Source organism: Podarcis filfolensis (genome assembly GCF_964270895.1).
Source record: "Podarcis filfolensis genome assembly, chromosome: 1".
Lineage (NCBI taxonomy): Eukaryota > Metazoa > Chordata > Lepidosauria > Squamata > Lacertidae > Podarcis > Podarcis filfolensis.
The window spans coordinates 53,497,696-53,525,175 of NC_139604.1; the positions used below are offsets into that span (position 1 = coordinate 53,497,696).

Consider the following 27,480-nt stretch of genomic DNA (forward strand, 5'->3'; position numbering starts at 1 on the left):
TGCTCTGGTTTGCCAGAAGCGGCTTAGTCATGCTGGCCACATGACCCGGAAGCTGTACGCCGGCTCCCTTGGCCAGTAAAGCGAGATGAGTGCCGCAACCCCAGAGTTGTCCGTGACTGGACCTAATGGTCAGGGGTCCCTTTACCTTTACCTTTCCTTTCTTTTCCAGCCATAGCTGTCAACTTTCCCCTCCCCCCCCCAGGATTCTTTGGAAGGAAAATGTGTTTTAAATTTGCTTTACATGTATGGTGCATCTGCAACATGTGTGAGGTGCCACCTGTAATATGCACACATGTATTGGTGTGTAGGAAAAACATTGTATAAGATACTGCTGCTTAATCTTATAATAATAACTTAGTCTTCTTGGGGAGGAAGATGAATTGGGGCTGTACTAAAATGAATGAAAAGAACAGCCATGGAAATACATTGATTCCTTACACACAGGCCACAGGAATGCACTATTCAGAAGTGAATTCCGATTATCTGGAAAGTGTGACCCTGCTATTTCCAGGCATTCCAGAACTGAGACACCATACCCATCATGTGCTGTCCAAGTGCCACATATACCTGAATCAGTCACGATAAGATTCTTGTGGTTTCTAAGTGCACAGCAAATGTGTCAAAGGTTTCCCAGCCCTACCTGTTGCCTCCAGCACAGGATGCTCTTTAAGAGTCCTCTTCAAGCAGATTAAGACCAAAACTCTCTCATTATGTGCTGAAAGATGACACCATCTAGCAAACGAATTATTTTCAGGTGTGCAAAGAGCAGGCAGGGCTCCTGTGCAATGTGTAGGATTATGATGATTCGGATCGCGGTGTTTCAGGGACACATCTCATTCCAGTATGCCTCAAAATAACAATGAATGATGACAGCGATGATAATCCAAGAATCTCTGCTTGCCAGTAGGGGAGTATGTTCCAGAATGCATCTCAAGGAAGTGTGTGTGTGTGTGTGTGTGTGTGTGTGTGTGTGTGTAAAAGAAAGTAACTTCTGGGCCAGAGGTCCACAAAAGGGGTACCACTATTACCTGGGCAACAATGAGAAATGGGCAAAGAAAATTACGTTCCAAATTTGCTTTGTGCGTGGGGAGAAGAAGAGACATGTCCTTCCCTTACATTCAGGTCACCTTCTTCAGGACTGTCCTGCAAAGGAAACAATAGTGTCTGAGGGGAAAGGGGCTCTTTCTTACACTTAAGGTCCTATTGCCTTCACGTGAGTTCTCCTGCCTTTTAGGCTGTGTCCATGCAGTTCCATAAGGCCAGCACTGCCTCCACGTGCCCTTTTATGGGTTATCCCCACCCTTCCAGTCATATCCTTTGCAAGGCTTATTCTTGTGGTTTGGGCAGAGGCCCCGCCCCAATCTCCTTCAGCCCCAATCAGCTGCTAAGTGGATTGGCCAGTACCCAATCACCTCCCCTAGAGATGAAGGGCAGGAAAAACAAAGAAGCAAAAATGCGCTGAGTCAAAGATAGTTCCCAGAGAAACAAATAAGGTGCTGAGGCTTCCTCTCATCAGTAGCACCCAGGGCCAGCCAGACAAAGCAGCAGGAAGACAGGCTGAGGATTGCAGCAACAACAACAGCAGCAGCAGCAATGGAAAGAGGTACTACTATGAATGTTGGTTGGATGAGATCCAGAGGGTGCTAGTTGCATCTCATCTTCAAGGAATTGGATAGCTGAGAGGACAAGGATAACAGCATGTTCTGCTTGCATGTTCAGATCTGCACATCCCTAGTGTTTTCAATGGCTGAGGGCATGTTGTGTACGGAAATGAGTTAGCGAAAACTACAGATAGAATATTGGTGCTCTTGTATCGGATCTGAGAAATGCAGGATGCCGTCCTGGTTCTAGACACTGCAAGGCCCCGAATGTTGCTATATCTCAGCTTCTGGTTTCCATCTGTAAAATGGGAATAAGAAGCTTCCTTCATAGGATCATTGTGAAAAGAAGCTTCGCAAGGAAATGTTGATGTGTGGCCTGAGCCTTTGGCTGGTCTGTATAGCTAAGGAAGCATTGAGGATGTTTGGCCAGCAGGACATTTGACAATGACAGCTATTTTAGCAACAGTTTTTACAAAGCCATATAGGGAGTCTGAAGGGCCTTTTCAGTGGTGGCTCCCAGCTTGCAGAATGCGCTCTCCAGGGATCTGGCACCATCTTTATCCAGCTTTAGGCACCAAGCAAAGCCTTTTCTCTATTCCTGGCCTTTTGGCCCTTAATTTGAAGAATAGCACTGTGGTGTCTTTTAGTGGGGCAGGGCCCGTAGTCCTGCCTTTTTGTTTTGCTGTGTTTTTAGGCTTTTTTATATGTATTGCTTGAATTGTAGGTTTTTATTGTTGCTTTGAATTGGTTTTAATGTCAGTCCCCTTGAAATACTTTGCAAGAAAATAAACTGGCAAATATTAACATTAAAAATAATAAAGTGTCTGGCCTGTATTAGGATCGAGGCAAGTGGCAACCTACTCTATCAGAGGTCATGGTAGTTCACAGCATTGAGTGCACTCGTCAAATCCTCTGGCTATGCAGGGGCTTCTGGGCAACCTATCACTAATAATGGCTTTTGTTCTAATGCTATGGAAGTTACTTGAACAAAGGAAAATTCAGAAATCTACTGAGCAACAGTGACTTTGAGTCACATGATGGTATTTGCTGCTGTGATGTCCCTTAGCTTCTCCCTCAGAAGACATCACTGGGACTCCTTTATCCAAGACACTGAGGAGAACTTTGTCTGTGAAACATTTGGGGCTCGTGGGATGAATCCTGCCTGAGCCCCAAGAGGGATGAATGCTGTTACTGTATTCTCTGTCTAGGCAGAAAAAAGACAAATCTAGAACCAGACCAAAAGTCCATTGTTAGCAACATCCAGGAAAGCTTCCATTGTGAGCAAGAACAGCAATTTCTGGGGTAAGGGAACTAGTAATTATCTGTCTCCTGCTCCCCGTATTTACCAGGGAAATGGTATAATCAAAAGGCAAGATTCGATGAAACAGTTGCGCTAGCGAGAACCAACACAACAAGCGCCACTAGTACAGTGGGATTTTCTCCCCTCTCCTTCCTCACACCAGATCTGGGGGGTCAGGATAATAGTGTGAAAGGGGAGGAGAGGGGAGATTCCTCCATCAGGGAAGAAGAGATGCTTGCAGTGACCGAGCAATTTCCTGTTGTTTTGATTCCACCCAATAGTATTTCCCTACAAAGGATATTACAGTGGTACCTCAGGTTACATACACTTCAGGTTACATACGCTTCAGGTTAGAGACTCTGCTAACCCAGAAATAGTGCTTCAGGTTAAGAACTTTGCTTCAGGATGAGAACAGAAATCGTGCTCCAGCGGAGCAGCAGCAGCAGGAGGCCCCATCAGCTAAAGTGGTGCTTCAAGTTAAGAACAGTTTCAGGTCAAGTACGGACCTCCGGAACAAATTAAGTACTTAACCCGAGGTACCACTGTACAGTTTTATAAAAGTTTTTCAGAATTTGATCTACTTACTAAAAACAGAGAGAGAGAGAGCATGAAAGCATACAGCAAAGGCAGAGAACTTGTTGCCCTCCAGGTGTTGCTGGACTCCAACTCCCATTAACCCCAGTGAGCACTGCCAATGGTGAAGGATGATGGGCACTGTAGTTCAACAACATGTTGAAGGGGGCATAAGTCTCTCCTTCCTGCTGTAATAGGTTCAATGGAATCTGTATACTAGGGAGGACACCTGGAGTCCCATTGGCCAAATCTGGCCTCCTGGGTGGTATTATGTGGCCTCTTTCCCCAGAGGGAAAGGGGTGTGAAGGAACATTGTGTGTGGCAAGGGGATGTGGCAACCTGCCACATTTAGGAGGGGAGGCTGGGCTTTGGCCTTCCCCTCTCCTGCCTGAAGTGGTCTTAAATTGACAAAAAATGTTGCTGACTAGCTCGCTGTTTACATGAGAACAGGATTATTGCATTGCAGGTGGTTGGACTAGATGACCCTCAGGGTCCCTTCCAACTATTCAGTTCTACGGTTCTGTAAGTTAAATGGATGCCCAGACAGCTCCCTGTTTCTGAAACAGTCTGGTTTGACAGCAATAGAAAAACATACAATCAGAATACAATACAATTATATTATCTGTTTTATTAATCTCTATAACTAAAATGCAGGGTGTAGTTACATTTAAACAGATAACCAAATGGTAGCAACAGAGTTCAACAAGTCCAATGAACCACATAAAGTATTTTCATCAAAGGCAAAGGTGGAAGGCAGCTAATTTGAGCTAATTCACGGGCGATTTGAGACCTGATGTAAATAGTAAAGACACTGAAGGCTATCACGTGACATTTTGCCCTTGCCACGGTTCCCCAACTACAAAGCAGATGTGTATCTGACATTTTCTTTCAGAGATGTTGAATTTCTGGGAGGAATTCAATATCACATTTTCCCAGTTGTTCTGTCAGCTTGCCAGGTGGAAGAATCTCCCATCTTCTTCACCATGTGCTGCTTTAGGGGTTCCCTTGACCCCCAAGCCAAATTTGTGAAGGGCACATGAGGGGAGACAGTGGGGAAGCCCCATTGTACTAGTGGAAGCTCTTGTAGTCCTCTGTTTCCTTTTAAAATACTTTTAAAATGGACTGAGTCTGGGCTTGCATGTATTTTAAAAAGGGTGATGGCAGTGGTAACAGTTTCCATACATGCCTATATTACATTTGTTGTGATAAGAACACATTTCTGTACTTACGTATGGTATTGGCAATACTGAGGTAACCTTGAAACAATTTCAGACCCACTGACTCCAAAGAAATGTTTAGATTCTGTATTCCTAGCTTCCAGTTAAGCAGCTGGGTTGTTGTTTTTTACCAACTTGGTCAACAACATATGTCAGTAAACTCTTAGGTCATATTATATAACAGGTCAATTTTATATTGGAGTAAGACTAAGCTTTAAAAAAGGTTTCTGAAACTGACCATTACAAAAAATACTGCATTGTCCAGTAAATTTAATTTGATTGGGGTTTGTTTTTGTTTATAGTAAAATAGCAATACGTAACCCTTCTCCCCAATTTAAATAAATGTTTATATAGATAGCCAGATGTGAAGTGCTCAGTAGCCATTCAGTTTCATTTCTACTAGTTTATTTTTTAAAAACACACAGCTTGCGTTTAACATGTGAATTTATTGTTTTATACAATCACAATTTGAAGACATAACTAGAACAGTACTAAAAATGTGACATAGGAACTGATATGAACAGAATTAAAACAGAAAGTATGAATGCCTTAAATTGGGGTGTCAGTTTTTACCAGAGTGGCAAGAACTGCTCAGGTAAATACAATGCCAGCTTTGGGGATCACACTGCTCTATGAACCAAGGTACAAGCTTTATTTGCCAGGGCCCCACAGAGGCTGTGGCTGTAGACAACACCCACAAGATTATTAGGCAGCTTAGTGTGAAAAAAAGAATACTATTTTATCTCCTAAATGGAACAAAACAGCACAGTAATCTAGCATTGTACAGGGGAAAACCTGTTGAGTCACTTCTGACAAGGCATAAGGAGGTAATCTGAGTAAAGACGTTTACAGAAGGAAACGTATGGTGATGCTTCTGAAAAATGACATTTCGGTTCTGCACCACTATGCATGCTATTTATTCTACTTTGCAGTGGGTTTCTATGGCTAGGCCGTTTTGACATGTAGGCTGTATAAACCAGAATGCCCTTGATTTTCAGAGGAAACTTCACTTGTTGTCATTTTATTTACCGTATTTAAGTTTTTCCAAACCATCTTTCGTGCTGAACCTTCCTTGCATAAACAAAAACCACCAAAATTGATTGGCATACATGAAGAAAAGAAAACACACACGCTCCCTAACATTTAATAGGGCTGAGCCAAAACAAGTTGCAATTAATCATAAATGCTATGAGCCGGAGGAAATTTGGAGCACGGTAAATTATGCCCGCCCTTTGATAGCCTATATTATTCGCATCTAGAAAATCAGATAACATGCAAACCGGCAATCTTGATAGATTATCAGACATGCATCAGCACAAACTCACCCACATCTGGGCTTTAAAAAAAATAAAAAAATAGACAACCAGACCCACTTCTAGGGAAAAAATGGGCAGTTTGAAAACTCAAGCCATGCAAAAGATATGTTAGATGATGTAAAAAGTGACAGATAACAACATGAAAAGGGGTTTCATCCAATACTAGTTATATTCAGAGGAGACCCAGTGAAGTTAATTCAGATGTCTTAGGTTCATTCATGTCCATCTGCCCTGAGCAGAATTTAGTTGGAAAGAACTCAAATAAATTAAGTAGATTAGGCTCCCCTATAATTCCAAACTCTGATCAAGCAGACCCATTTCTTCCTCTGCCACTCCCCACTACTCTGCACAGAGTATTCATCAATGTTTCTGAAAGGAAGGAATAATTCTAAAACATGAAGACCCTATTCCTGACAAGTCATATGAAGTTATCAGTGATTCCATAAATATCCCTGACGACATTCTTAGCAGGGAACTGATTCGAGCAGTTGCATGAAACATTTGTGCCTGAAGGTATCATCACAGCACAAAATCATTGAATTTTAGCTTCAAAAACAGATAAATCCTCTATCTAGGTTACAGATAGATGATCTGTTAATTTGAGTTTTCTGAGTTTCTCATCTTAAATTTAGTTCTCCATATTTCTGCGGCAATTTGTCATTTTAAAATATCATGAAAATTTGTCAGCGTTTTAGTATCAGTTTCTTTTCTATACACATTAATTAATTAAATTTATTTTTATTATTACTTAATAATTAAATTTATTAGTCACTTGTTTTGCCACAGCAACTCCAAGTGACTTACAATATTATAAGCAAAAAAACACATACATTGAAACCAGCATCAAAAAACTGTAAGCAGTTTTAAATAATATACACATTTTTGCAAGCAATTTCCCAATATATAATGCAATTTTGTTTGTTCTTTTCATTAATATATTCATTTTTATAAAAAACAACAACTTTGGTTAGAAAATTGTACCACCAAGTTCAGATAACTGCAAATTCCAAAGGATACCTGGTGCTGCGGTTTGAACATTTTTTCAGAAAGTACAAATTTGGTTAGTTCACCTTTAAATGTGGACTGAATCAGATTTCTTCTCCATGCTGCATCTAGATGTAGGACTGTAATGAGAGTCAGACACATACAAACCTCAAAGAGCTACTTGGGAAGAATGAGTGCTTAACCCAGGGGTAGGCAACCTATGGCTTGGGGGCCGGATGTGGCCCAATTACCTTCTTAATCTGGCGTGCAGACGGTCTGGGAATCAGCGTGTTTTTACATGAGTAGAATGTGTCCTTTTATTTTAAATGAATCTCCGGGTTATTTGTGGGGCCTGCCTGGTGTTTTTACATGAGTAGAACGTGTGATTTTATTTAAAATGCATCTCTGGGTTATTTGTGGGGCATAGGAATTCGTTCATCCCCCCCCCCAAAAAAAAATATAGTCCGGCCCACCACATGGTCTGAGGGATGGTGGACTGGCCCACGACTGAAAAAGGTTGCTGACCCCTGGCTTAGCCAAAAGCCACCTGTTTCTAAGAACCACCCTCCCCTAAAGCGGTTTCTCTTTAAAAACAAACAACTTTACAATCTAAATCCATTTTACCTTTACAAACCAACCATCCATTCAACAAAAACTCAGTAGTGAAGAACCACTGCCAGTCAGTACAGACAGTGCTGAGCAAACGGACCACTGGTCCGACTCAGTACAAGACAGCTTCCTATATGTCCCTAGTGTTTGACTGAATAGATGCCTCTGGTAGGAGAAAAAGAAGAAAGGCAGTTTTTGTCTACCCCCCCCCTTTATACAGTCCCCAGTGCCCTCTGAAAATTGGTCTCAGAGGGTTGGGTGACCTTCCGGAATACGGTGGAAAGTGGCATTGGGCCTCAAGGGGGAAGAACAAATCATCATCATCAACAACAAAATTGTTCCCCTTTTTCATTAGCAGACGAATCTGCCAGATCAAAAGTCCATTTGTGAGCACAAGCTCACTGGATTCCAACAAACAGCAGCAACTGGATTCCACTCATAGGGAACAGCATGCCAGAACAGTATGAGGAGGACACTCAGGGGCTAGCAGCAGATGACATGAGAGGAAGCAATGACTATGCTGAAAGGAAGGCTAGGGGATAGCATTAATTCCAGGCATATTCATTGCCTGCTGACTTGCTTTGCTGGATCAGATTAAGGTCAACCTACTCCAGTACTCTGCTTCCAATAGCAGCTAACCAAACACCTATGGAAGCTCACACAGAAGAAGGTGATGTCACTGTCTGTTTAGAACCAGGTTGTCTCCAGCCACTGGTACAGAGCAGAAGCTACACCATCTTTGAACATGAAGGCTCCATTTAGTGAACATAACTATCAACTATTGACAGGACTTGACCTCCATGAATTTGTTTTATCCTGAAGTTGCTTTTTGAAGCCATTCAAGCTAAGGGCCAACATGATGTTTTGTGGCAAGGAATTATGCAAGTTAATTATGCTTCTTACCATCTGTTTTGTAGCACTTCCTTCCATGTGTTTTAAACACCAGGTGATTACTTGCTTCCATGTGTGAATCAGCCACCCTGAAATTTCAGTGAAGACAGATCATGTATTTAGTTGAATTATTGATTGAACATACATATTGGAGCCTTATATTTCTTTCTCTTTGTATGTCTGCAGATGAAGGTGCAACCAAGAGGCATTTTTACTGAAGTAAATAATGATAATTATATGAATCAGTTCAAAGAAAACTTCAAAAGGAAGGAGGGTAGGTTAGATGCGAAGCCTGTTAAGGAGAAAGGTTTAATGCAGAGATGGGGAACCTGTGGCCCTCCAGATGTTGTTGAATTCCTGTTTCCATTAGATCCAGACAGCACCATCAGTGGTCAAGGATGCTGGGCGCTGTGGTTCAACATCGGAAGGACCACAGGCTCCCTGTCCCTGATTTAAGAAGAGAATTGACAGGGTCATAACATTTGAAGGAAAACATGGTTTTAGCCAATGCATTTACAACCGACTAGAGGAAGATACAGTAGGAAGAAGGCCCACAGCACTGTATCGTGTTTCAGGTTATCAGAAGCAGTGTTTAAAAACAATGAAAAACATTGGTCTAGGGGAGAGACTACCAGAAGGATGTGCAAAGTCTTTAGCAGGAGATTCAGAAAGGAAAGAGTAGATCTTGAAAAGGAAGACATGATGTGATTGTTGTGACTGCCCGTGAGAGATATGCAAATGGAAGAAAGGAGTCAAGAGATGACCTCAGGCTTGTGATGCTATTGCATGAGAAAAAATGATTTCCCTCCACTACTTTAATGCAGAATGATGAGGCCAATTACACCAATTTGTGGATCATAGAAGTCTCAGATTCTAGGAAGGGACCTAGTCTCTCCTAGTTAGACACTTCCTTCATACTCATGCTTTGTTTCCTCAAGACAAGTTTAGCCAGTTCTGGGGCAGTTCTAGCCAGATAATCTGAGTCAGCTATTATCCACGTGACACATTATGCGGACAGTGATCTTGTTTTAAACACAGAGTTAGGACACTCATTGCTCACTGCAAGCCCAATAAACAAGCAGATTCCCGAGGGGTCATTAAGGCCCCACCCTTAATAACCCCACCATTCTCTTCTGGAAGGATGCTATCTTCTGGTTTTCAATAAGCGTCCTTCACATATTACTGTTTTTATGTGTAGAAGTAAAAAACAAAAACAATCTGTTTCAAAGACAGGGGTCTCTGAATTCAGAGCTCAAACCCCCACTAAGGGCTCATGGAGTCAGGATCCAAGTCCCAAATCTCTATGCTCCAACTGCAAGCGAGTGGAGGAGATTAACGAATTATGAGCCAGCTCTAATTAAACCAGGAATTAATTCCAGAATGCGCTGATTAACCTAGGATACTGACTCATACAAGGGACTTCATTCTAGGCTGCACACATTGCATGAACTTCCTCCAGGTGACCATTCTGTGTGTTTCCTATGTTCACTAGCAACCAGTAAACATAACAGGCACACTTATTTCTTGCAGAAATGAACTGCAAGGCAGGAATTCAGAGCCAGACTGGGAATGCCAAATCGTAAAATTGAAACATAGCTCAGAGAGGGCCTGAGTCAACGGCGTAAGGGTGGGCAGGGAAAGAAAGAGAAATTGGCTAATTTTTATGTATCCTTTGCTTTTTGAACTGCCATGGGAGTACCAGACTTTTGTGTGAAGGAAATTCGTGCTCTGATTTTTAGAAGACACTTGAAGTGGCAAACATGCTCAGCAGAATGGACTGAGACACTTTGCGCTGCAGAGAGTGGCTGCCACATATAAAAGTCCCTGCAAATCTGTGCACATAAAGAAATGTAGTAGCCTTTGCCTGCTGTGCTAGTTTTTGACTTACAAGGAGGAATGTGAGGGAGCATTTATATAACCACAAGCTGCTAATAGCGGAGGCTGGCTTATGGGGCACGGCCACACTAATCACAGTTTGCCCCCAGCCAGCCCCCCCATGCCTGCCTTACTACTTACAAACCAGCCCAGGGAGTGGCACTGCTGGTCAGTTCCTTTGTCTCAGTGTGGTCCCTTGTAGGATTCAGCAGCAGGGAGGATGAGGACAAACCTAGAATGAGTTGGCCCTTTCTGTAATTGGCTCTTGCTCCACCTACAGCTGATCCCCATCTTCCACCCTTCCACCTTCAGTCCCTAGGGGCAGTAGCTGTCACTGCCCTGCAATGCCAGGGTGAGACTGACTACCACCTGGGGGTGTGTGGCAAATCCAGAATGTACTCGGTCGCAAAAGGGAAAAACTGAGGTGCAGAAAAGTACAATGCAGGGCATTCCAACAAGCAAGGCTGTTTGCCAGCACAGCAATGCCAGGGTCCACTTGGCAGCCCTGCTCCTTTGTCACCCAAACATATACAGTGGGCTTTGGGTATAATGATGGGGAGAAGTTCCCTCCATTTGTGAAATTCCCTTTCTTCTCCCTAGAGAGACTCAAGCAGTGTCCACATTAATAGCTGTCCAGTGCCAGGCGAAGTCCTTTCTTTTCTTCTAGGGATTGTAAAGTTGTTATAGCATCATTTCCACACCTTGTATTGATATCCATTATGTGAGTCTCGGCTGTTATCCTGATTAATTTATTTTGCCCTGTGCAGTGTGTTAACCCTCTGTCATTTTGATTAGTTCACCTCCATCATTTTAGTGTTGTGCTATGAGTTTTAGGTTTGATTAAGTCAGTGGTTCTCAAAGGATGTGGTGCGCCACACTGGTGTGGCAGGAGAGGATGGCAAGTGTCGTAGGAAGATTCAAGGGCAATCAAAGAAACATTTAAACATTTCAGTGAAGTATAGTACTGAATCAAAATAATATTTTTTTATTTGCTGAACATGGATAAATATCTTCTCAAAATGGGAGCAAGTGATATTGATGACAATCCTAGTTGTTTCCCAAAGTATTTCTTTCTTTCTTTTTTATTATATATTTTATTGATTTTAAATATTGCATCACAAGAGTACAACCCCACCCACCCACCCGTCGGTTAGCAAAAATATATTATATAGAAATAAAAATAATTACAAAAAATAAATATTGCATATAAATAAAATACAGTTCTTCCATACTTTCAGACTTCCGTCACTCTCAGCATGGGTCCTTCATTTCCTCATAAACTGTATTATATTATAACAATTAACTTAAGATATATTGTCTATATTCTTTATAATATATTATATTGCAGAATGTATATTGTCCCCATGCATTTCTTATCAGTAAAAAAAACTGATATAGCGTGAAGTAAATTCTTATTCTGAAAGTATGGCCCAGATAAAAAAGTTTGAGAACTTCTGGATTAAGTTTGTTTTAAAACAATAAATGCTGTTATTTAAATAAAGTGCACCACCCAGAGAACTCTGGTTATGGGGTGTCTCAGAAGCACCATAAATAAATAAATTGAGGCACTGAACAAGACAAGCTGCAAATGTCCCCTGAGAATTTAGAATTATTTTGAGTCCATAGACATAACACCAATGCAAGCTAAGAACCACCTAAGTCAGCTCTGTTTAAGAATAGAACACTTTCCACCTTTCCCTGGGAAGGTGCAATCGTACCCAAAGCCAATAGGAATTTCTGCCAGTCAGAGAGCACACTTGACTTACTCTATTTTCTTCTCTCTTTCTAGCTGGAGAAATAGTGCAAAGTGTATTCTCAGGACAGTGGGACATAAGACAACAGCGCAAAGTTCCAGAAATCCCCAAACAAATAAAAGATATGCAGAGCACAGAAGGTGCAGGGGCCCAACCACAACAACACAAATTCCAGGAAATTCCTCTCCAAAGTGATGCAGGACAAGCAGGGAGCTCTGGCGCTTCAGGACAACAACGGGGCTTTCCAGGACAGTCAAAGAACTCTGGTTCTTCAGGTCAAGCAGGGAGCTCTGGCGCTTCAGGACAACAACGAGGGTCTTCAGGGCAAGCAGGGAGCTCTGGATCTTCAGGACAACAACGAGGCTTTTCCGGACAACCAGGGAGCTGTAGCTCTTCAGGACAACAAGGGTCTTCAGGGCAAGCTGGGAGCTCTGGCTCTTCAGGACAACAACGAGGCTTTTCCGGACAAGCAGGGAGCTCTGGTTCTTCAGGACAACAATGGGGCTTTCCAGGACAGTCAAAGAGCTCTGCTTCTTCAGGTCAACCAGGGAGCTCTGGCTCTTCAGGACAACAGCGAGGCTCTTTGGGGCAAGCAGGGAGCTCTGGCTCTTCAGGCCAAGCAGGGAGCTCTGGCTCTTCAGGACAACAACGAGGGTCTTCAGGGCAAGCAGGAAGCTCTGGCTCTTCAGGACAACAACGAGGGTCTTCAGGGCAAGCAGGAAGCTCTGGCTCTTCAGGACAAGCAGGGAGCTCTGGTTCTTCAGGACGAGGGTCTTCAGGACAAGCAGGGAGCTCTTCAGGACAACAACAAAAAATCCAAGACCTTCCTAGTCCAAGCCAAGACAACAAGGGCGGTGAATTATCTAGGTAAGGAATGGGCACTGAGAGGACAAGTTAGAAAGGATCTCTTGTGTTTACTGGACCCTATTTTCTGTTCAGTTCAGGTATGTGTACAGTACATAGTCACAACTTCAGCGTCTGAAGAGGATACACAAATAAGTCACACTGCACCTGGATTCTGTGCATATTTACCTTACGTACCCCAAAATTGTGTTTTTTTTTAGGAAAACCCAAAAGTTGGAAGATCCGGATGTATAGCAGCCCTACCTTACAGTTAGATGATTCAGTGGGGCTCCAGGAAAAGGTGCTTAGCATTGCATCCCACAAGGGGGTTGGAAAGAGGGAGAGAGAGCCAAGTATGGATTGGGACTCAGTTAATATAACCACTTCTCCCAAAAGAGACTCTGTACCTTTAACTGTGATATAAGAGGCATCATTATCATCACCAACGAAAGCAAGTTCCTCCTTTTACTGCTACAGTTACGCACTCACTAGAATAGTCCTGTTAGCATCACTTTCTCACACCCTTATTTTCCCATCTGTAAAAATTAGAACAATAACAACTAAGTTCATAGTTCAGTTGTGAGGATAAGCAGGATAACAATTGTAGAAGAACTTTGCATTTTAAAGGTGTCATTGTTTGTGTGGACTTGTCCCACTCAACTCAGTGGAAAACTGCTTTAAAATATGTATTTTACAGCACATAAATGCATGCTAAGTAATTATGCATAAAACAGCGTTATATGCAGAGCTACTCATAGGGAACCATACCATGAAATACACAATCTAGACTAGACCCTAAAATAGAACTTGCCTCCCTGGAAATCTCAACATGTCTTAAGGTAGGTTTTTGATCCTTGCAGCTTGGGAAAACATTTGAAAATTGGTGATTAATGCCCATGAAATATTCAGACTGCATATGTACATTTGAAACACATGGCCCATGAAAAAAAATAATCCTGGGAACTGAAGTTTAAGCTTCACAGAGCTACAATTCCCTGCTTCCTTCACAAACTACAGTTCCTAAGATTATTGGGGTGAGTGTGTGCCTCATAGTTCATTTAAAAAAGAAAACAAAAAGGTGGACTTTCAGAACTACATTCCCTATGCCTTGCTGAGTTCCCTTCTCTCCATCTTTCTCACCGGCTGCCCTAGCCAACATTTTCCTTCTTTTTGTGTCCTGCACCATTTAAATCCATGCCAAAATATTTCTAATGGATTTGTGTGTTTGATACTATGGAATACTACTGTAAGAGTACAGAATGCAAGCTTACCCATTCATTTTCACAAAAACATTGAGTTTTTGGTGAAGTCTACATGCTGAGTTTTGCATTTTATTCACGTGCTTTGAGAAATGGGGTTGCATCCAACTGCATTTTGCTCAGAATAGGCCCATTGAAATTAATGGACCTAAGTTAGTCATGGTTATTAATTTCAATGGGTCACACAACCCATGGTTGATCCACCACAATACAGGTCATTTGGGCATGTATATAACTTGTTTGCAACGTATGCACTTTTTACATAGTTGCCTGTCATTTTCTATCCATGCCCTGTGCTCCAATTCTATACAAGAAGCATAATAGGTTGCTGCCTTCCTATTATAAGTGAACCAACAACAGGACTGTAGGAGTCACTACAAAGGTTGGCATAGCAAAGAAGTCACACTGTTTATCTACCCAGGCCCATTTTCTAGTTGTTTCAGCCAGTTTCCACAACCACCCCGTTGTTTGTTGCTGTTGTTGCTGTTGTTGTTGTTAACTGAATTTCTATACCACCCTTCATCTGAGGATCACAGGGCAGTTTACAATATAAAACACAAAAATACATAATGTAATATTGGGTTGCCATGGCATGGGTGTTTCGTTGAGACTTCTTCCAATGCAATTTGTTCTTCTCCACAACCATCATGAAAAACCTATTCAGATGAATTGATTCAGAGTGGACTCATTGAAATGAATGAACATAACTCTTAGGTCCCTTCATTTCTACTCTATGTAAAACTCAGCTGAATACCACGTGAGAGGTTTATGCAATCAAAGGTTTGCAATGGGGGCATGTCCTGCAGTTTGCTCAATAATTGCACTGCATTTGCCTTACCTGGGTCAGCTAGTTCCTCTGTGTGTCAGTCAGTTGATCTGCTGAGAAACACACAATTTGTGTCAACCAGGGCATGATTTCCTTTGAGCATGGACACAGCCCTGGAATACATGCAATCATGATAAAACTCGTGAGCACCTGCATCTGGAAACAGGTACAAAGGGTTTTTTTAACTCTCTGTACTGAGTATCAGGGAAGGGTTTCCAAGGGAGACAGTGTGATCTCAAGCCTTGTTTAAATTTGAAACACAAGCTGCTTCAGTCCACAGACAGATTATAGTATGTGTTTGGTCAAAGGACTTAAAAGAAAGAAAGAAAGAAAGAAAGAAAGAAAGAAAGAAAGAAAGAACAGGCAGATCAAGACTGCTAGCTCAGCTGCCCACGCCTGGAAGCGTGAAGCCAGCTGCAAATCAGGCACAATGTAAGCGGACTGGCAAAACTGGTTTATGGATAAGCGCTAAGAAAGTCACCATGCGGGTGGCGCGGTGGGTTAAACCACAGAGCCTAGGACTTGCCGATCAGAAGGTCGGCGGTTCGAATCCCCGTGACGGGATGAGCTCCCGTTGCTCGGTCCCTGCTCCTGCCAACCTAGCAGTTCGAAAGCACGTTAAAAGTAGTTTGATTACAATGATGAACCTGAGCCAGGAATCTAAAGCAAGTATTGTTCTCGAACCACAACAACTCATCCTGCTCTCCAGCGTTTAAGGAATTAAAGTTCAATGAGATTCCTACACCAAAAAAATCCCAAGAATCCCCAGTAATCCTACCTCCTCATTTCCTGCCTTGCACAACTGCCCTGAAAAAAATTTCTAGGATAATCAGAGGGGAAAGCTTGGGTGGAGGTTTTCCCCCATTCCTCTTTCACTTCTCCACCAACCTTTTTTGGGTTCAAACTGGCAGTCTTCCTGCCAGCAAAAGCTGTCCAATCAGCTGCTGGGAAGCTGAGACAAGGGCAATGCTACTCACCATGACAGGACCGCATCCATGCAACCTGTACGCAGCAGCAAGGTTGTTGCAGCAGCAAGTGCCAGGCCAGGTCTCAGGGCGGAGCCTATTCAATGGGAAAAGCTGGAGATGGAAATAGTTCAGGAAACAGGATTAGGTTTTTGGAGGTTTGGGTTAGGTTTTTGGAGGTTGGTCAACATCTGTTATTCACAGGTTATGATACTCCTCTGCAGAAGTAAGACCGATCCTGGATCACAGGGTGCTAAACTTTTTGCTTTGCTTTATCCTGCAGAAAGCTACAGTTTATAGCACCCTTAACAAACTAGGATTCATGGGATGTGTATGTGCTTTAAATGTATGGGGCGTGCCTTCTCACGCCTGCTTCTTCTCTAGTCTTCTGTTCTAGTCCTTCCACACCGTCTTGTGGCACCTACATCTCCTTTCTTACAGAATCATAAAATCACAGAATTGTAGAGTTGGGAGGCTTTCTGAGGGTTATCTAGTGCAACCCACTGCAATGCAGGCATCTCCCCCATTTTTTTTTATTGGTTTTCTCTTATAACACACATTACACTTAAGGAAAACATTACACTTAACACAACATAAAAACTTAACAGCAACAAAAACACAAAAAATAAAAGAAGAATTTTTTCTTCTTGTTCCCAGGTATATTTACATTGCTAATAGACTTTCTCAAAATCCTCCAATCTGAATTTCATCATATCTCATATTTAGCAGTTCCCAATTTCATATTTATAACATCAATATCTTCTTTCATTACAAACTCTTATCCTTACTTCCAGTTATAATAGTCATCATTATTAATCTTTTTCTATCCCTTAGCCTAATCTGTTACTTCTAGGAATTTCTTAATTATCTTATATTGCAATATCTCGCTAAATATTATTTAAATTTCTTCCAATCTTCTTGTGTTTCCTCCTCTTTCTGGTTGCGGATTCTTCCAGTCAGGTCAGCCAGCTCCGAGCGATGCAGGCATCTCAGCACAAGGTCTCCCATCCAGTTTGGAACCATACTGTACCCTGTTTAGCTTTGCAAATGTGCTAGCATTTTTATTACTGTTGGAGTCTGTCCAATCAGACAAGAAGGGAGTGGGTGCAGGCAGTGAAGGTGGACCATTTGATGAACAAATCCAGCATGGAAAATTCAGCTCAACCGATGGGCATCATGGTGTGCCTGTTGCAGTATTGTAGTGGATGTGGGCACCCCATCGATGACCCTCCACAGTAGTTGAGAACATGCTGTAGACAGATTCCTTTACTTCTTGTTGCAGTGGGTGGCATTCAATGCTAGTCCTACACAGAGTAGACCCACTGAAGTGAACAAACATTCATTCATTTCAGTGGCTCTGCTCTGGACTTAGCCCAATACAATCCAGTGCAGCCCAAAGTTATTTTGACTTTGAACAGATGAGGCAAGTATTGCTAATGTGCAGTCTGTCCAGTGAGCAGCCAGTTCTTAGTGGGGCTCCATTGATTCTCTGAATGACACCGTTATCAGCTGAGTTTGTGAGGTAAATGTGGTGGTAGCTCCTAAATACCAGACCCTATTGTGTGTGTGGAATATGCATACCAGCCCCAATGTGACCCACACCCCACTCCAGAGCACGAAGGAAAAACATTTCATTGACCCTTTCCTGAAGCACAATAGGGTTTCGTGCATCTACATTAATTGGACGAGAAGCTGTTAAGCAGGAGATGATTCTCCCCAGGTAGGCACACAATAATAAACAAAATAAGGAAAGCAGACACCCATCAAGGATGATACAATTCTGGGGCATCCTGATTTAGGGGATGGTGTTTTCATAAATGATCCATGACATGGGGGTCTTGCAGCAGCTCTTCAATCTGCTTTGGGTCCATACAATGAAAAGTGATATACACAAGCCTCAAATAAGTAAAATAAATAAATGAGAGCACCTGCTTTCTCTCCAGAATGAACCCCTATGCTGGCCTTGTGGACTGCCTGCGTGCCACCTGGCTGACGGGAAAGACACGTCCCATGGAGTATCGGCAAGGGCAGCTGGAGGCCCTGAATCGCTTCCTGGAGGAGAGGAGGTCAGATCTCCTGCATGCCCTGAATCAAGACATGCGAAGGGTGAGTGTGGCCATCCAGGTCAGAGGAACCACAAGGGTTACGGCATGGTGTGGCTCTTCAGCCCAGAATGGACTCTGCTAATGTATTTTCTTTCTTGCGTCCTCTGTACAGCCCCATTTCGAAGGGGAGGTTGCTGAGGTTGCCTTCACAAGGAGTGAGGTGAACAATGCCCTTAACAACCTGAGCTGCTGGATGAAGGATGAGAACGTGAGCAAGAACTTGGTAAGGAGGCTGAGTTGAGAAAAGAGGAAAGATGACCTTATGTGTTAAATCGGGAGAAAAGTCTAGGAGCTGTGCTCATTAAACTGGGGGTGGATCTTGTATCTGTGCAGTGCCCTTTCAAAACTGTTATATGGATGTTCTGTTCGAAGGAGTCATTTAACTCATTCACTATTATTACTGTACTGTATCTATCTATCTATTTGTATGTAAGGTCTCAAACTGGGGCCTCCAGCAGCTAGTCTCCTAGTGCTTTAGTTCCTGTGCCAGCAGCACTGAAATTCCCACGGGTTTAGTAAGATCACATAAGTGCCCCATTTTAGCTATGTTGACTGAATGCATTTTCGCACTAAAGATCAGCAATGGTTGAAATGCACATTCAGGCTTTCATTTCTACAACTCGCTTCACTCTTCTTCACTCTGCTCCACTTGCTTCATAGATTTTTGTGTGTGCCTTTACTTCCCTATAGGCCACCAAGCTTGACTGTGCCTTCATCCGCAAGGACCCGTATGGTGTGGTCGTCATCATTGCACCCTATAACTACCCCATCAATCTTCTCTTGGTGCCTCTTGTGGGGGCCATCGCAGCTGGTGAGTGAAAAACCATCAGAGGTCCTCCATCTAGTGCTTCAGAGCATCTCCCTTCTTCCACTGGTCTCTTTACAGCGGCAGCGACTGCTGCTCCTTGTTTCCAGGCATGCTGTAGTCTTTCTGTCTCCTGTCGTTATGGTAATGTGTCCCTTCTCTCCCACCAGGGAACTGCGTGATTGTCAAACCCTCAGAGCTAGCCCGCCACACTGAAAGGCTTCTTGCCGAAGCACTGCCTTGTTATCTTGACCCGGTGAGTTCCTTGGTTCTTTTGTGTTTTCTCAGAGCATAACTGATGCCAACTTACTGGACGTGCCTTCTTCCTGCTCCTGACTATTACAGTTGTCTTCCTTCCCCGGTGTGATGGGTATTGTCAAGTGGTGGCACAGGGGCCACCACTGAAGTATCTCTCAGGAGGTTGGTGGTGGTAGTGGTGGTAAACTGAATTGCATAAGAGGAGCTGTGCTGGATCTAGTCCAGGACTCTGTTTTCCACAGTAGCCAACCTGATCCCTATGGGAGGTCTGCAAGGGAGGAATGAGCACACCATCACTTTCCTGCCATTGTTCCACAGCAACTGGTATTTAGAGGCTCACTATCACTGATCTTGGAGAGCTGCACTCTTCATAACAATAGCCACTGGTAGCCTTATCCTGCATGAATTTCACTAATGTGAACCTTCTCTTATTTTACAGGAAACCTTTGCTGTAGTGACAGGTGGCTCTGAAGAGGTAACCAAACTCCTGGAGAACCAGTTTGATTACATCTTTTTCACAGGTGATCTCTCTTTTTTTATGTAAAAAAACCACCTCCATTTTTATTACCATCACCCTTTATATAGTGCTTATAAAATTAAAGCATCCTCATAAGCCACATCCCAACAGAATGTCAGATTTCCACTTTTTTAAAAAAGCAAACCTTGATCTGGGAACGGCAGTAAATTATGAAAAATTAAATATGGGCTATGTTATTTCCAGAATTCATTTTTACACAGATTCTTTCTTTAAGCACATGATTTGGGGTTATCTTGGTGCAGAATGTGAGGTGGGAGTTTGAGGAGTAGTGTATCTCTCTCGTGACTCCACTAAATCTTGCCATCCCTTTGCAGGGAGTCCCCGCGTGGGAAAGATTATCATGACTGCAGCAGCCAAACACCTGACCCCATTGACTCTGGAGCTGGGGGGCAAAAACCCCTGCTACGTGGATAAATGCTGCAATTTCCAGAACGCAGCCAACCGAATTGTCTGGGGGAAGTTCTTCAACGCTGGCCAGACTTGCATTGCACCAGACTATGTGATCTGCACCATTGAAACGCAGGAGAGGCTGATGCCTTGCCTGCGCCAAGCTATCCGTGAATTCTACGGTGACTGCCCCCAGGATTCGCCCGACTTTGGCCGTCTGATCGACGATAAGCACTTCCGGCGCCTTCGAGCATTCCTGGAATGTGGCCGAGTGGCCATTGGTGGAGAGTCTGATGAGTGTGACCGTTACATTGGTGAGCAAGTGACCTGCTGACAGGGAGCCTGGGGTGGGGAAAAGACCAGGAGACCCTCTTTGATATTTCCCCCCTTTTTATTTTTGACATTTATATCCTGCCCTTCCTCCCTAAGGAGCCCTTGGCAGTAAACAATGTAACAAAACAGAATTAAAATATATTAAAAACATTTAAGAGCACAAGAGGAACCCTGTTGGATCAGGCCAAAGGCCCATCTAGTCCAGCATCTTGTTCTCACAGTAGCCAACCAGATGCCTAGAGGGAAGCCCACAAGCAGGTCCTGAGCTCAAGAGCACTGGACCCACTTGTGCTCCCTAGTAACCGGCATTCAGAGGCATATTGTGGGCTTGTGCACTGGGAAGTGCAGCCTTGGGTGAAATGAAGGCCATGGCTGAATTGGAAGGCATGGGAGCAATCTGAGAATATAATGTGTCTTGATGCAATCTTCTGCCTGCAGCCCCCACTGTACTGGCTGATGTGAAGGAGTGGGAGCCAATCATGCAAGAAGAGGTCTTTGGGCCCATCCTGCCCATTTTCACTGTGGGAGACTTGGACGAGGCCATCCACTACATCAATAGAAAGCAACGCCCACTGGTTGCCTACGCCTTCTCCTGCGACTGCAAGGTATGCTTTAGGGTTAAAGGTAAAGGTAAAGGGACCCCTGACCACTAGGTCCAGTCGTGGCCGACTCTGGGGTGGCGGCGCTCATCTCGTTTTATTGACCGAGGGAGCCGGCGTACAGCTTCCGGGTCATGTGGCCAGCATGACTAAGCCGCTTCTGGCAAACCAGAGCAGCGCACGGAAATGCCGTTTACCTTCCTGCCGGAGCAGTACATATTTATCTATTTGCACTTTGACGTGCTTTCGAACTGCTAGGTTGGCAGGAGCAGGGACCGAGCAACGGGAGCTCACCCTGTCGCGGGGATTCAAACCGCTGACCTTCTGATCAGCTTTAGGGTTAGAGCTCTCCTAATCCAGGAAGTTGGGGACGGTTACAGGAACGTGACCCAAGCTGGCCAACAGCCAGAGAAGTGTGGTGCTGCTTTCAAAATGTGCTTATGCTTGGCTGTATCAACATTGGTATAATGTCCATGGAGCAGCTCCCAGCAGCATACCTCTGCATGCCCACAGTGTTTAAACAGTGCGCCGGTGGCAAGGAGGCATGTTGGACCTCGAGATTCTTTGTAACATACAACAAATGTTTGTGTATATGGTAAATGCACAGCCCGAGGCTTGTTTCTTAGAAGTGAATTCCATGGAGTTAAAGAAGACTTAGCTACAGCATTATTAAGAAACATGTATGGGCTTATTTCCATAGAGGGTTGCAGCCTTGTTTCCCAAGTAAGTATGCATAGGATTTTAACCTGAGCAAGAAAGAACAAGCTATATTTGTCCCGTGAAAATCAGTGACCACAGTGAATTCTGACAGCAGTGAATTTGCTCTGACCTACAGACATAGAACCTGAGGTTGTTTGTGGTTGTGATGGACAAGGATACAAATACACACCCACTAAGCCTTTTTTTAACATAAAATAAAAAATGTACTGAAGTATCTAGCTATACACGGAACAAGGACCATCAAGTGGTGCTACAAGTAATCTAGTGTGCAGCTGTTTGAAAAATAGTCAGAATTTGGTCTATGGCCAGCTCTCTTCCTATTTATTCCCCAGTCCCTTAGCCTAACATTAAAAGGTGATCACCAAGTGACAGAAAGTAGAGCTGAGGCTTTAGGGTTTTAAAAAACCAGCAAGTGTGCCATATCATTTCAGTTTTGTTCCTTCTGCAGTGAATAGTAATTTTGGAGCAAGAGGTTCATTTGCCAGACTGGTAGCCCAACTACCTTTGCAGTGAGTGAGGCTGTGTGGCTGAGACACGCTAGAATGCCTTGCTGGTGTACTTGAAGTTATTAACATCTTTAGATAGCTGTGGTGGCGGAGACTTTAATCATCAGGCTTCAAAGCAGCCCGTAAATACACCAGTTATTATATGTATCAGTGGCATAAATCACACACAGAGGCTTTTAGCTTCTGGACAAAAGACAGTGTGTTCTGTAAAACCGCCTTTCAAGGTAAATCCTTCTTCCTAGCCAGAGTTGCTGGTAAACAGCAATTCCTGCACTCAAGTAGCATGAATATTGGGAGAGCTTTGGATGTGGGGAAGGTGACAGTGTTAGTGTCCAGTGTACTTCCTTGGATAGTGGCTCTGACATTGCAGTATAGTTCCATTCCCCCACCTACCTGCGAGATTTTGAGCCCACTATTTCTTTTTTAAAGGGGAGGGAGTACCCAATGCTTTGTATCTTTTAGTTTTAAAAGATCTCTGAAGGGTGTGCACCCCTTTTGTCTGATGCTAGTGCAAGCGCTCTCTCTCTCTCTCTCTCTCTCTCTCTCACACACACACACACACATGCGCACACACACTCTTTCAAAATGCAATGTCTTGTGCTAGCCAGTGAGGTGAGTGGAAAGGAGTGCATGAAAATTCTAGAATCTAACTTTTGTTCAGCATGCATGAATAAAGAACAGTAGCTCAATTTCAAAAATTTCATGTGTCACATGAACAGTGGCAAAATGGCCATTCCAACACAATTCTATGCATGCTCATGTGAAAGTTAGTTCCACTGAATTAAGTGGAGGCTTACTGTGCAATTCAAAGTGGGGAAATCTGCAAGGGGTCAGACACGCTCGTGATTTACCCCATGCAACGTCCACAACATCCAAACCCCTCCTAGCCAGCAGACCTGGTGGTTTGGATTGCTCTTTGCCGCTCAGGAAAATCTGTAGAGGATTTCAGCATGAATTTAATGTGCCACAAGACTCTTTGTTGTTTCAGTTCACATTCGTTGTTTCAGTTCACATTTAAAATAAACCACCTTATTTAAGGGGAAAGACCCTTAAAATGAGATATATGGCATAAGTGAATTAAGATCCCTATACAGCACATGGGAACAATCCACTGGGAAAAGTTCTTATACAAATGCCATTGAAATGAATGGATACTGTGCCACAGTCCTAAGTGTAAATTCATGCCCCAGATGTGTATATTTTTCATAGGCGCATATGAAGCTGCCTTAAACAGTCAGGTCATTGGCCCATCCAGATCAGCATTGTCTCTACCTAGAGATGCCATCAAACCCGCTGAGACTTTCTATATACAACTCAGCTCTGCCGCTGAGTTGAACCTCACCCTCCCAGCCCCAATAAAGGGGCTGCGCTGCATTGTGGCAACACCATGTTTGCCAACAAGGATTTGCTGGGCGGTGAGCTGCGGCCGATCCCAGGTCCCTTGTGACTTGGCTTGTATTAGACTCACAAAACCTTGTTCGCTGAATTCATTCACCAAATGGGCACTGAAAACAGTTGGATGATGTATCTTCAAAATGTGATACGCGCTACTGTTTTCCTGTTTGGGGTGACTGGGCTGCCTCTGAAACGTAAGCTCCTGCCGAAACTGCTGCAAATGGCCAGCAGATGGTGCTAGTGCAGCAGACATCTATTATTTCATTTCGGCATCTATTTGCACGCACGTTTTAGTTCTTCTGTAAACTTTCCCACTCATCGCCTCTGCTATCTATCAGAAGCCTAAGTTGTATGTAATTTTATTTTTAAGAATCCAGACTCTGAATGCAAGGGATCCGTTTATTAACAGAGGACTGCAACTCCTGCAGAGTATCAGCTGTGCACACATCTCTTGCAGTTCCTTTAGATCAGGGGTCAGCAACCTTTTTCAGCCGTGGGCCGGTCCAATGTCCCTCAGACCATGTGGTGGGCTGGACTATATTTTGAAAAAAATAAATGAACGAATTCCTATGCCCCACAAATAACCCAGAGATGCATTTTAAATAAAAGCACACATTCTTCTAATGGAAAAAAACAAACAAAAAACACGCTGATTCCCGGACCGTCCGCGGGCCGGATTGAGAAGGCGATTGGGCCGCATCTGGCCCCCAGGTCTTAGGTTGCCTACCCCTGCTTTAGATTTAGCAAACTTCTAGACAGTAGCCCCACAGCATTTGATATTGCATCCTTTAAAAGTCAGAGCACTTGCTATGATTTTGTCATAGAGACACTACTGAACACGATCTCCCCTGGATTGCTCAGTTGGTTAGAGTGTGGTGCTAATAACACCAACGTTGCAGGTTTGATCCCCGTATGGGGCATTTGCATATGCCTGCATCGCAGTTCACAGATGATTTGCTAGACACTGTCATCAGTACAGAAACTTTTAGAAAGGACTAAGAGAACATGAATGAAAAAACCCTAATAAATGTATCGACTCACAAAAACAGACAGTACTCAGTGAGCACTACCTCACTGGGTAAGGGAGTTTCCATTTGGGTTTTGAGATGCAAAATGTCAATAAACATCTATTATTGGAGCAAGTTTGATGATGCAGCTCTGAAGAAAATAAATGGTTGGAAGTGTTTCCAATTACAAAAGCTAAAACCTGTCAAACCCCAAACTTGAGGCTACCAGGGACAAGGCCCTTGATATTCTTCTGCTCTTTTTCACTCCATAGGTTGTGAACCACGTATTGAATTGTACAAGCAGTGGCAACTTCTCTGGCAATGATACCATTATATACTCAACATTGGTCTCCTTACCATTTGGTGGCATAGGTATGAACAAGGCCTTTCTCCCCCATGTTGTCTCTTTCCCCTACCTCTGCAAATGCTTCCTCCCAATTTGATACTCCTTCCTTTCCCATGGGTGAAGGCCAAAGGCCTCGAAGGTTTCCGTACTGCTCTTGGTGCATCTGTTGATTACACGCACAAAATGCAAAATAGAAAAGGGAATTAGCTGCAAACATGCATCCCAGCGTGCCATTTAGAAGCTGTAGTCTGGGGATCTGCTGGCAGGAAGATACACCAAGATAACCATTGGTCTCCATAGGAATATTGCAACAAATTTTTGCATTCAAATCTGCCAGAATGCAGCATCTCCTTCCCCTCCAGTATTCATACGGCAGGCTCAATCAAAGGAACGTGTTTCACATGTCCAGCACAATCCTGTGCATGTTTACTCATACATTAGCTCCATTGTGCTGAAGTCTTGCTCCCAGGCAAGAGTGCAGAGGCCTGCAGCTGAATTTCTTTACACTTTTTTAAAGCTGGTTATTATTTTTTATGTGCCACACCATGAATCATTTTCACTAGTGATAGTAAAGTGGGAAGTCTTGCCGAACATCACAACACAGTATCCAAGTATATACTGTTTGCAGGTAGAATCAGGTAATAAGATACTAGATTATCTTTAGTCAATGATTTTAGGTTGTGATGCATTGCCAAGTGGGTTCAAAACCCTGGAAATGCCTTGAAGATAAACATCAAGGGCTGTGATAAGGGAACGCTTTCTGAGCACACCTGCTGCAATCTGGCTTGGAGAAATTGATAGTAGTAGTAGTAGTAATAATAATAATAATAATAATTTTATTATTTATATCCCACCCATCTGTCTGGGCCATGCCCAGGCTGTTGGGCAAACACTAAGCTTTTGCCAGGGAGCAGGATCTGAACTGTATGCTTTCTTCTTCTGTTGCAGGATACAGTGGCTTAGGCAAGTACCACGGCAAATTCAGCTTCGACACATTCACTCATCAACGTGGTACACTCTTGCGCTGCATGGGATTGGAGGCAATCAACACCGTTCGCTACCCTCCCTATACCGAAGGCAAATTACAATTGTTGCTCTCCCTTGTTGACGTCAAGCGTAAAGGCATGTGCACCTTGCTGTGAACTCCCATGAATCACATATGCCTTCTGGCCCCAGGAGCTGCTGGAAGAATTTAGCTGCTGGAGACAGAGAAGATTGTTTTATCTGGCTCTCTCCTCGCCTCCCAATAAGGCACTTGCCTAAACTCTTACCTCCTGGAAAAGCCTTGCCCCATTATCCTGATTACTTGCTACATGCCCTCCCACCCCTCCCCTTTTTCTGCTCCCCAGTTTTGGTGGGTCCAATGCCTAGCTGGTGGTTATATTTTGATGTCATACAATGTATAGGACCACCTACTTCAGTTAACTAAGTACTTGCAAAGTTTTTGCAGTAGGTAAAATCAGAGTTAGATTTCCCTTTTAACAGAGTTTTATGAAGCTAATTACTGATTTAATGTCCATGATCACCAATTCCTTTGTAAAGACTGGTGAACACTGTACACTGGAATAGCTATCGTCACAAATATATCTGTATCTGTATGATTTCTTAAGGAGTGATATTTTCATGGGTGAAAGTAGAGGCCAATTAAACCAATTTAATTCCAAGAAGATCCAAAGTTAAATCCATGCAACTTCTTGTACAGCCAAATCTTCTTTTAGTTCTATACCCTCAATGCAGTCATGCACTATCCCTCAGATGCACCCCTTATAGTAACCACAATTCTTCTGATATCCGTTTCTGTACATTAGCCACATCCTTAACTCAGATTCCTCATCCCATCAATAACTTCTGCACTAAGCAATCCTAAGCATCTGTACTCAAAAGTTAATTCCTACCAAGTTCAATGGGGCTTGCTTGCTAGTAATTATGCTTATGAATGCAGCCTTATTAACACTGCTTGCATAACTGAACATTTTACAAGTAAATGTTTTATTTCTGTAATAAAGATCTTGCATCAAATCTAACCAGTTGTTCACTTGTATTATTCAAATGGTGCCATCAGTATACTTAGCATAGTAATTTCCTGCCCCAAGGAACAGAAAGGGACCAGTAGCAGTACTGAGTGAAGAAATCATAAATGGTTCCTAACAAGGAAATTTCCATCCAGAATGTCTGCTTATCCATGTTATCAGGTTTCTTCATCAATCATAATGAATTTTTAAAATGAATGTCATTCTCTGCATGTTCTCAGATTCCAAGTTTTCTCCACCTTTTCTCCACTCCACATTGTAAATTGTAATCAACTGTTATGAGGGCAGGTTGTATTTCCATGCAGCTTTTGAAACCCTTCCTCTTCACTCAGTTGGCTGAAAGACTGAGCCCTCAAAGTGCACAGGAGGAAGCTGCCTATCATTCACTTGTAGTTATGATCACAGCTACACATATGTATATGTGTATTCATTCCTATT

At 43.2% G+C, this 27,480-nt stretch overlaps 1 protein-coding gene across 5 annotated transcripts; it reads left to right on the forward strand.

The window, feature by feature from the left end:
- Positions 1-1,359: 1,359 nt before the first annotated feature.
- On the forward strand, positions 1,360-27,036 carry ALDH3B1 (aldehyde dehydrogenase 3 family member B1). Of its 5 annotated transcripts, none has more exons than XM_083620796.1 (12): positions 1,466-1,603; positions 12,156-12,822; positions 12,871-12,987; positions 17,957-18,119; positions 18,231-18,341; positions 18,809-18,929; positions 19,094-19,179; positions 19,621-19,702; positions 20,034-20,420; positions 20,878-21,044; positions 24,939-25,038; positions 25,961-27,036. In XM_083620796.1, the coding sequence occupies exons 1-12, from the start codon at positions 1,594-1,596 to the stop codon at positions 26,152-26,154; spliced, it is 2,205 nt and encodes a 734-aa protein (XP_083476922.1). In that variant the 5' UTR covers positions 1,466-1,593; the 3' UTR covers positions 26,155-27,036. The 5 variants fall into 5 exon arrangements, with proteins under 5 accessions (XP_083476920.1, XP_083476922.1, XP_083476921.1 ...); XM_083620795.1 differs by having other exon boundaries at positions 12,156-12,734; positions 12,783-12,987; XM_083620797.1 differs by having other exon boundaries at positions 12,156-12,734; positions 12,831-12,987.
- Positions 27,037-27,480: the final 444 nt, after the last annotated feature.

Bases quoted from the DNA above. Each gene is read 5' to 3' on its own strand.
- ALDH3B1 (XM_083620794.1), top strand. The intron at 19,703-20,033 runs GTGATCTCTCTT...ATCCCTTTGCAG, and splicing joins TGATTACATCTTTTTCACAG to GGAGTCCCCGCGTGGGAAAG. The intron at 21,045-24,938 runs GTATGCTTTAGG...TTCACTCCATAG, and splicing joins CCTTCTCCTGCGACTGCAAG to GTTGTGAACCACGTATTGAA.